The sequence below is a fragment of the Pangasianodon hypophthalmus genome, chromosome 17 (genome assembly GCF_027358585.1).
Source record: "Pangasianodon hypophthalmus isolate fPanHyp1 chromosome 17, fPanHyp1.pri, whole genome shotgun sequence".
NCBI classification, from domain to species: Eukaryota; Metazoa; Chordata; class Actinopteri; order Siluriformes; family Pangasiidae; genus Pangasianodon; species Pangasianodon hypophthalmus.
The window spans coordinates 22,214,141-22,225,155 of record NC_069726.1 but is presented as its reverse complement, the minus strand read 5'-3'; the positions used below and the strand labels follow the sequence as shown (position 1 = coordinate 22,225,155).

The following is an 11,015-nucleotide window of genomic DNA, read 5'->3' as shown; positions in this document are numbered from 1 at the left end:
CCTACATCCCTATAACTCAGCGACGGTCATGGGCTGTGGATAGTGACCGAAAGAATAAGGTCTGGAATACAGGTGGTGGAAATGTTCTGGGGCTTATTCCAGAAGAGCCTCAGAGTAGAGCTGCTGTTCCTCCAAATTGAGAAGAGCCCATGGAGGTGGTTGGTGCAGCTGGTTGAATCCTGTTAGAGCTGTATCAGGGTTCTCAGAGTTGATGGAGACCCCAGGGCAGACTAATGGCTCATGGGGATCCCTCAGGAGGAGTTGGAATCTGTGACTAGTGAGAGAGAAATCCTGGATGACGGTCGTAGCCTGTTGCCACTGTGACCATGAATAAATGCATAGCCATGCATGAATGTGTGAAGTTTTGTTCCAAATAAGCTGAAACCTAGACACAGCTTTTCATACATTAGATCTTTAAATTACTTTATTTCCGATTTCATCATCAAAATTTTTACAAAACGTTTTCTTTCTGACAATAATATACTCAAAGAAGAGACAGAATTTTGTATTTGGAGGAAAAAAAAAGTGTCCGATCTGTTAACAGACAAAAAAGACAAAAACAACAACAAACTAAGTTGAAGAATTGAAAATGATGTAGTGCATATTTACATCCTGCAGAAAAAAAATATCTCCTCAACCTCAGACCAGACAAAACCAGGAAAACGATTTTTCACAGAGATTAATGAGCGCAGCAGAGAACAATATCTATAAGGGGAACTATATTGCTTTTCATCCTGTTTTGCCCTTACCTTAACTTGATTGTGTGGAGAAAAAATTAATTCGAACCAGAGATCTGAAATTTGCATGAATCATTAGTTGGAGCTCCAGTTAAATTCATCACATCATGTAGATGTTCACCAACATGACAGCATCTCTGACTTTTGTTTATAGATGGGCTTATAATTTCACACAGAAAATCTGAAGTATATTGTTCTTCTATAGACGTCACACAGGGAAATGCTTCAAACAGTAACGTTGTACTGTCTGTTTCATATACATCAGTATTCATGTAGCAGTGAAATGTGCACTTTGGGTAATGCAAAAGGGAAAAAAAATACCAGTTTATTAGAAAAGGCTTGAAAGGTTTTGGATGGCTTGATGTGACTCTTGCCTCCTGGCTATATACAGCAAATGGTGGACAGATAGCCATTACTCACAGTCAGCATGAAGCACATAATTCAGCACATTTACCGTAGTGGACCATTAAGCTGTGCAAGTAACTGCATTCTGCTGCAATCTAAAGTTAATTTATAGCTTATAGTCGTTTAATATTGGGAAGAACACTTGAACCACTTGAGCCAAATATTACTATCACCCCCTGGAATGCCCAATATTGATTTGCCCAATGGTTTTTTTTATCAAAAAGCCTGGAAATTCTGCGTATTTAAATGAAAAAAGAAACCACGGTTAATACTGCTGAACATGCTGGTGCCAATTTTTCATCCCTCAAACCATAATCATGCCTCTAATACCACTCCGCCATGTGCAAGCCCCAGATAAGAAAGTGCTAATTTCCTTCTTTTTTTATACATATGTGTAGGCATTTCTGCGTTTGCTGACACGTAACACTGTATTCTGACGGTCAGCAAACACAAATGGGCCTTTCTAGCTTTGTCCATTCCTTCTGAAGCTCTGTACTTAGCCACTACTTAGAACGTCAACATCAGGAGTAAGACATGATACGTATATCCCACAAAACCACATGCACAGTATACAAGGTTTATATAGTGTCACTACTCCAACTGGAAGGCAGCTGTTTTCTAATGCGTTCCTGTCTTGGAGAAATATTACATGTTCATGTGTATTACTTTTCAATTGCAATGCCATTATAGTGTTCATTGGACAAGATGGGGAAAACAACCAAAAAAAAAAAAACACATTGCTACATTAAGGTTCCCTTAAAAGACATTTAGTTAACATGAACAAACCATAAACCTCAGCACTAATACACTGTAAATGGTACACTGATTTTTTTTTTTTTTTTTTTTTTTTAAGCAAGAAACCAAATAAGCCAAAAATCAACACCTGCATGAACCAATTTTCACACCATCACTGAGTAAAATTAAGCCAACACTTTTCAGCTTAATGAACGTTTGCAGTTTGAAATTTGCAAAATTCAGGACTAAAACAAATTTAATATTTATACATATTTTAATATTTATACCTTCAGACCAGCATTCAGTAATTTATCAACATTTAGATATTTAGACATGCGGTAATTGAATTTTTTTTTTTCATTCACCCCAACTTATTTGTAGCAATGGATTGAATAAACATTAGCCAATGCCAGTGTATTTAGTTAACATTTAAACAAACCTCAATTTGTTTTTTTTTTTTTTAACATTTCTTCTGGTTATTTAATGCTAAATTTAACATTAACAAATGTTAATTAAACCAGAGAGTATGTGACGGCCTGGGAAAACCCTTGACATGGTGAAATTCTGACATTTTCTACTTTCTAAAATACTACCAGTTTTGCACATACCTCTTTCACAATTAAAGTTTTAAAAATCCGGTTACCTCACAAACGATGTTAGTTAAGGGAACTTTAATGTAAAGCATTAACTAGCAATGCGATATTTTATAACGCAGAATAGTGATATTACTGTAAACCATGATAACTGCTTAGCCAATTATATGAAGATATGAAAATTGAATGTCAGTATATGGCTAATGCACGTTAGTCCACCATTAAGCCTATCCCACAAGGAGCTGCAGGGAAATAGAACAAACCCAAAACGAGTGTGGAAGAGTGAAGCAAGCATGCAGAGCAACGTGTCACGTGTGAGAGCACTTCAGTTCCACGAGCACTGAGCACTGAGTCATGTGCGCCTGCCAGGGTCTACACGTTACTCGCAAATCGAGGTGCAGTTTATGTAATGACAAATTGCAGCATGCTCATTGATACTGCTCTGCTCACTCAGGTCGGTTGTCATCACACTCCATATTAAAGATACTGTTTAAACATAACATTTTAACCATAAAGCTCAGCATGAAGAATTCACTGCTAGCAGCAACCAACATAAACAGAGCTAAATAAAATGTTACTAGATCTCTTTGATTGATTAATACTAAGTAGGTCACATATTGATATCTGTAATGGTATCAACGAGTCCCAAAAAACATGTACCTCAGCTGAAAAATGGCGTATATATCATTAGTGTAAAATAAATATTCACCAGCCAGCTCTCCCTGGCAACAGCTCCTGCTTGAGATGACATAAACGCAAATACAGCAGCATGTAAAGTGACATCTATGGATTGAAATTTACTTTTCCTTGTCAGTTTTCACATATACTGTATATTAAACAAGTGTGCTTGCATCAATTAGGATAAAGTTTGAATATCGTACACACACGCAGAGATGCAGCGTGTAAGTAAGTGGGTGCTGATGCAATTTTTGTTGTTTTGGCCCTGTATTCCAGCACATTGGATTTGAAATGAACCAATGACTCTGAGGATAAATTGCTAGCTGTCAGTTTCAATTCAAAGGCATTTCCATCTTTGCTCAGTGAACCATAAAGGAATCGAGTGAAATAAGGAGAGTGTATAGAAGAACTGTGATTCCTACATGCTTCATCCAGTACTAGGGCTTTGTAATTCTTCATCCAAGATGATATGATGATATAAAATGAAAGTATAATTTTTTCACAGTAAAAAGCAGAAAGAAATTGAATATGATGTGGCACACAGCTAATTCATTGGCTATGTGATTCAGTATTGTCCAAACAGTTTGATATTAATGAAAAAATAAATGTTAGAAATTTAAAAAAAAATAAAAAAGTTTGAGACCACGCCTACTTTTGTTGGACTAGCATGACTAGTTACTTACTACTGCATGCGCTTTTATTTTCACAAGCAATTTTATTTTTCAGATGTGTTTTCTGAAATTAGGATTTAATGTGATCACATTGTTCACCCATGAAGTTCTCGTGTGGAATTGCAGGGCATAACATTTTGCAATTTTATTTATTTATTTCACACATGATCATAAACACATATGAAACTTATAATCACATGTGAAATGTATGTGATGTTTCCATAATGTGCTGAAATGAAAATTCATGGCTGAGAATGGAAATAAAAATAGAGAAAAAAAAAAAACAGTGCTGGATTTTTTATTATTAAAAAGAAAACTTATTTTCTATTGTAGTATAAATTGTAATACTTTATTTCATTTTAATAATAAATAATTTAATATTTTTTAAAATGTAAATGTATTAAGTATTCATTAATGTATCCTTAATTAAAACATATCAGTTAATAAAAGAACATGTCCTTTAAATAGAGACAATACTCCGCAAAACTGCACTGATAATAAATAAAAAAAAAAAAAAAAAGTGATATTAGCCAGGATGTCAAGCTTTCAGGCAGGACACCTTTTAGAGAAAATGTTCTTGGATGATGCAGGGTAACATGTAAATAAGGAAAATAATTTTTGTGCCTTTGTTCAAAAACCAAAAGTGTCATTTTGGTCAATTTTGAGCTATTTTTAGTGTCCGAAATGTTGGAGTCTCCCTACAAATGAGCAAGAAAGAAATAAAATGATTGGTGTTGGACCAATACTGGATGCAGATGTATTATAAATTTTGAGAATCCCACACTTATATCCTCATCCAATGTAGATGTCAATACCTTAAATTTAAATCTGACCTTAGCATTTTAACCTCATAGTCAATGCTTCAATGGACAGAGTTCAGAAATACAAGAAATACATTGTCCAGTTTGCGTATTCTAGGTTAAATGGACATGATATCTATTTAAGCAAGAAGCTCTCCTCCATATCCACTTTGTCCTTGATTGAAAAACAATACCCATCATGACACATTCTATCAGCTCAAAGGTTCAATCGTTGGTTCACTAATGAGTTGATCAAAGGACAAATGGGTTGAAAAGCATCTATTCCCTGGTGCAGAACAAATCACACACACACACACACACACACACACACACACACACACAGCTAATGTGATGTGGCCAGTCATATACTTCATGCTTGATTGGATTTCTGAAAGAGTGGGGAAATGTCTCCATATAATGTCTCCATAAGAGCCTTATTTTACAAAACATGCCAACACAATGTGACAAAGATAATCAAGACAAAAGGCCTCAGCATACTTCAAGCAGAAACGGCGTTCAACTAGCTTCCTCAGACAATATGAAGACACAAATGGATATCCCGTGTCCTTGTAATCTCATGAATGTAGTTTCGTCTTTGCACAACCCCTGCAGATGTCATATCCTCCTATCCTTCTCAAGTATGCTGAGGCACAAAATGTAATAATATTCAACAAATTCTTCATCCTGATCCCTAGTCATTAGCTGTGTCTCTAATGGCATACTTTGCACTATATAATATATACCTGAATATGTAGAGCCTCATTTCCTAGGGTAAAATTTAGCACTTAATGGAAATAGAAAATGACATGGCACTAAGACTCGCCAAAGCCAGAATGCTGGAACAACTGCCAATTTTAAATCAAAATGGCCTTAAAATGTTTTTAGCCCAATTTACAAAGTGGTCAGCAACTGGCAGACCATGGACCGGATTGGTTCTCTGAATGTATTCAAGCAAAAAAAAAAAACCTAACTGTAGTTTAGTGACTCTTTAAAACATGAACCACTGAGGCTTCACATTTATGTAGAATTTATGTAAATTATTTAGCTGAAGGCATCTCATTGAGAAAGGAAAGAGTTTTCACAGAGTTTAATATAGTTTTTTTAATTATTTTATTAACCCTTTCTGGTCTGATGACATGCATTGTTCAAAAGAAACAATAGTCACGTTTACATGGACATTTTTTGTCTCAATCGGAATGAAATCAATCAGATTGATTAATCCGATCGCAGTGTTTACAAGAACGCTGAATAAAGTAATCGGGTTGATATGCGCGTTTACATGACAGAATCTTCTGACGTGCGCACAGTGCACGAATACACGTTTCCAGCTGTTCCAACACGCAGATACTAGCAGCCGCTCTCTTGCCATTGCTTCTTTTTTTCATTTTAAAAAGCGGACTTAACATTTGCCTATTTCAGCTGCTAATTAGAAGACGACGAGCGCGTGATGTTTTGTGCGGTACTGCGTGTATTTATCAAGCAGTTAAAATGCCCCTTCCCGAGCCCAGAACAAGGCGTCTGACACACAGGGTCCGAAGCAAGGACCGATGGGACAACGTCGTCTTGCACCACTTCACAGACGAGGAGTGGAAGGAGAATTGTAGGATGACACGACAGTCATTTATGACACTATGCTCCATGGCGGAGGGGAACATGGCACCTGGTGAGGCTACGGTCAGAGCCCCAATACCGCTGACAGCCGTGTGTCATACGTCATTACGTGTTTGTACATCATTGCACATGCGCAGAACTATCTGGTTTCATTTTCAACCCGGTGAAGTGTTTACATGTCCTCTCCATCGGATTAGAAAAGGTTTAAACCACCCCTTACGATCCGAATGAAATTTTAATCGGTTTTGGCCAATTCATTCCGATTGACGTGTTTACATGTGACTTTTTAGATCTGATTGTGCTTCTAGTCCAATTACGATCGGATTATTAGTGTCCATGTAAACGTAGCTAATGACAAAAAAACACAAAGCAAAACAAAATGTTTAAAGACAAGGCTATGCGTTTATTTGCCACGTCAAGTTCAAAACAGACGTCTCATCAGTCAAAAGTGGTGAGAACGTGAAGCTCCAGTGCAAAACAAATCACCACTTTAAAGGTAATTGTTATCATTCAGTCATATTTAGGTGAATATCCCTGGTTTAGTGGTATTCTGGCCCTGAAATCTGGTGGCTCCGCCCCTTCCACTACATACAATAGTGCACTACATCCCTCTGAGTTTCTCTATGTGAACTTAACACAAAGTATGCCATATGAGAAGCAGCTATTGAGCAGCACTTGTCAGGCCAATAAGTTCTACCTTGTTGTTTTTGGAACACAGCCATACAGTTTTCCTTTTTTTTTTTTTTTCCCTTTGCTTTCCCATAATGCACATCCAGGTGGACAGTACTAATCGGAACAAAGGAATGTACCAAACTCTGGGTTGGTGTGTACAGCCTGTGTGTGATTGCTGAGACGTCTCGAGAATATTCTCAGGGTGTGTTCAGGGCGCTTCTCTTTTTTTTTCCTTTTCTTTTTTCTTCCTGATGGGCGATACTGGAGCATTGTGGGTAAAACTTCCACAGCATTAACAATAATATCAAATCAACAGCTCATTATTCATACATGAAGCTTTGGAACACAACACAAGCTACTCTTATTGTACATGTAGATATTTTTTCTTTTTGTTTTTTTTTTTTTATCTCTTTTTTGTGTATTGCCAGGACTTTTCAAAATTGCAAAACACAGCAGAGGAGATTGAACCGACGTTGACTGGGAGAGTCGGAGGAAAATACCACAGCAGAATGAAACCAGGGAGCATGGACACCATGTGGAACATTGTTAAAATGACAAGACCTTATTTTTCCGGAGTGTTCTGTAAAATCTTTACACTGTCGAGCTCCACGCGTTCGGCGAGCAAAAGGACGGATTATGAAAACTAATGAGCACAATGAGATGTAAAGGTCACGAGAGCAGATAGAAAAATATCGACCTTTAAAATGTGGATATATTACTGAAGATTTCTCTCACGGCTGTTCTGAGATCAGTCTCTGCAGAGCAACACCTACTGTTCACCATCTGTGTGTGCGTGTGTGTGTGTGCGTGTGTGTGTGTGCATGTGTGTGTGTATCAAGAAGCAAACGATGTGATACTTTTTCCTCTCTATGTACAAGATAAACACGTCCTGTGTGTTAATTAATTAGCGTCTGCAAACATTGTGCAGAGTCACTGATCGCCTCGAGGGTGCCATGTCTCTCACAGCGAGGCTGAATCATCGTCTTCCCATTCAGTTTGCACGTCGAGGTCAAATAAAAGTCTGACAGGTTTTGAACTGACCTCTGAACTCGACATGCGAGAATGAAGTTGGCGTGGTGCAGGAGAGTAGGATTAAAAAAAAAATCCAGAAAATACACCAATGGTGAGGTACAAGATCCACATTCATTGTGTTGAGTCCAAACACACAGGCACACGGGGTGACAAAAAATAAAAATATCCATGTTTACAGGCAACAATCCCAATGTTCCTTAGATCTGGAGTCCATTTACAAGTAAAAATGAATGCAAATCACCAGTGGTCCATACTGCGCCAATGGGGAATTGACTTCCTGTAGATGGAGACATGGCTTCTAGTGGCAAACATTCAATGTCTCAGCACTCAGGAGACACTCTGATAGCAAAGCATTGAAATAGTGAACATGTAAATCTATTAAAACATCTTAAATTGTCCAGAATGTTACTCAATCTCTGCCATTAATGCTAAACACACAGCAAGCAGCCATTTATTTGGCCTCCATATAAACAAATGGGACCTAATGGGATCCTCACACACTGTGTAATCCTTGTTCTAATCCGAAACCAAGCATTTTTTTTTCTTTTCTCAGTGGATGCTGAACCGACTGACATGCTTTTTAATCTCTGTTAAAAGAAAATCCACATTGCTCAGTAGACTTGTGCGATATAATGATTTATTTGTTCCTACACTGCCCCGATGTCCAGTAATTTTTACACGAGTTATCACTTAAAAATACACCAAAAGCGCATCTTCTTTTTCTTTCCAATAAAAATGGCAAATGTACCAATCGATATATGAATCTGGAATGACTGACAGTTAAAGAGGTGTTTCGCACTCTCTAATAGTAACTCACCCTGCCTGTAAGCCCCGCCCACTTTCCCCCATCTCACATGTCCTCATTTTCACATTTCTGTAACGGTAAATGGAGAATTGTTAATAAATTCATTAATAAAATCTATCCATGTATATATTTGATTTATCTAACATTAGTTAACTAACATCAGTTTGCTTGGCATCACTTTAGGTATGCCACCAAAAAAACTGCCCAAAAATGAAAAAGAAAAAAAAAAAAAAGCACTTTAAAATGTTAAAAAAAAAAAAAAAAGATTAAGCAGTCCAAAATCCACTTGTAATGTTAGTGATAATGATAATTACAAAGTGATTCAATATGCTGCTGTTTTTTTTTTTTGCTCTCAAACACAGCCAATGAAAATGTCTTTTTTTTTTCGTACTATTTAACTGTACATTACTGCAGAATCACCTAAAAATCCACTGTTCAGCTGAGTTTTCACAGTACAGCGATTGCCACTGCCAACAAGCAGTTCCTGACTGCACATCTGGTAATATTATTACATCCTTCTGTACTCTCCTTAAACTTTAAATAGTGGAATTCTCGTTCTCCTGCCATTATCATTTTTTTAAAACGGTAAATCGTGAGCAGGAAAAAACAATCAATATCACACAAGTCTAGTTTATTTGCCGCCTTTTTCCTAAACTTATTTGACTTTTTTCACCTCTGTAGAGAGTTTTGTCTTATTGTACTGAAGGTCAGCAGACAATTAGGGCAGTTTTAATAGAAGATAACTCCTACCTGCTAACAGAGTTGGGAGAAACACACATACACACAGCTGACTAGCTAGATGCAGCGCACTGAAACAAGCCATTTCTCTCTGTGTTAATGTTTGGACTTCAAAGGTTGACATCTGAGCTACAACTGAGGGTGAATCTGTTACGACTGTGCCGATTTCTGGCCTTTAATTTGTGTCCGAGTTTACAGATTTGGTGGTTTGGTACCACAAGGGGCACTGATGCTGTGTGTACTGTACATCAAAACGAACACTTGATCTTTGGTACACGTGCACGTCTCAGGAGGTCTGCACTGAAACCTGCACTGGGAACTTAATGACAGTATCAACACCGACTGCAGAGCCTCTTCTTCTCTGAAAGGATTCTGTCCAAACGGGACTTCCCGATCTTTTTCAAAGATCAATCCCTGACACCGTGTATAACCACTGTCTGGAAATATAACTGAAAATAACAGCTAGATGTCTTCGAGCGCTGGTAAACATTAATTTGTTTCATTCATTCTCTTACATGTTGGCCCTATTTTGTCTACGCACCTGTTCCCCCTTTTTCTCCCACTACGAAACTTGTTTATTGCACATTCTTTTTCATTCTCAACACAGTGTGAGTGAATCACCATTATCAGCTTTTCAAAGGCAACGTCCCGTCGTGTTTGGCACGAAAAGGACACAGAACAGCAACTAAAGTGCCATTTAACGCACCATGCATGCTGTATTGAGTTTCAATTTTCCATTGAACGGGACTCAGAAGAGCAGCGTTTGTGTTGAAAAGAAGAATAAAAAAGGACAACAGAAAAACACAAATGAAATCCCATCTCCCTGTACATAGAGCTCACTGGCATGGAGCGTGTATTGAACGTCTGAGTTGCGAGTCCTTGGTTGGCTCTTTTATAGATCCTTCTCTCTTTTTTCAGAAAACAAAAGGTCACAAGAAGAAGAATCCAGCCACATAAAGTTAGATCCGTTCGTGGAGTGAAATTCCTTCTGAAAATGTTAGCTTCTCCAAAGGCGCTAACTCCTGAAACAGTCATTAGCATCCAAAAGAATTCACTTTAGCATCCCAGAGTGCTAGCGTCCAAAGGTGAGGGTGCTAGTGGGCCGCTCGATGGACGGGTACTTTACGGAGCGCTCTGTGCCCGGGTAAGGGACACCGGGGCCTTGTACAGGTGTTCTCAGGGTAGGAGGTGAGCTGGAGGGTGGAACAGCTGGCAGAGCCACGGTCTGAATGGTGCCCCTGTCACGCGGTGCCAGATCATCAAGGCCCTGAGGCGGGCAATCATAGTTCACGTTGAGGCGCATCGGCTGATGGGCTTGGCAGTAATCCAGAACGGGCTGTTCATAACGATAGAAGGTCAGAGCACTCATCTGGTGAGGAACCTGAGAATTGAGGGAAAGAGAACAGAGACAAAAAAGAAAGCCATTATTATTACACATCTGGAAATGTGATTCAACTAAAATTTTCATTAAACAAAAAAAAAATTAAACCACACAACATTTCTTCTGTTCAACCCTCATGTTCCGTTCAAATGGAATT

At 38.1% G+C, this 11,015-nt stretch overlaps 1 protein-coding gene across 1 annotated transcript in view; it reads right to left on the bottom strand.

Moving 5' to 3' along the window:
- Nucleotides 1-331: 331 nt before the first annotated feature.
- LOC113544129 (leucine-rich repeat transmembrane neuronal protein 4) overlaps nt 332-11,015 on the bottom strand; it is a 117,994-nt gene continuing 107,310 nt past the window's right edge. Inside the window, exon 3 of the mRNA XM_026942779.3 lies at nt 332-10,858. Within this exon, the coding sequence (XP_026798580.1) occupies nt 10,550-10,858 (309 nt within the window). The 3' untranslated portion in view covers nt 332-10,549. The remainder of the gene's footprint in view (nt 10,859-11,015) is intronic.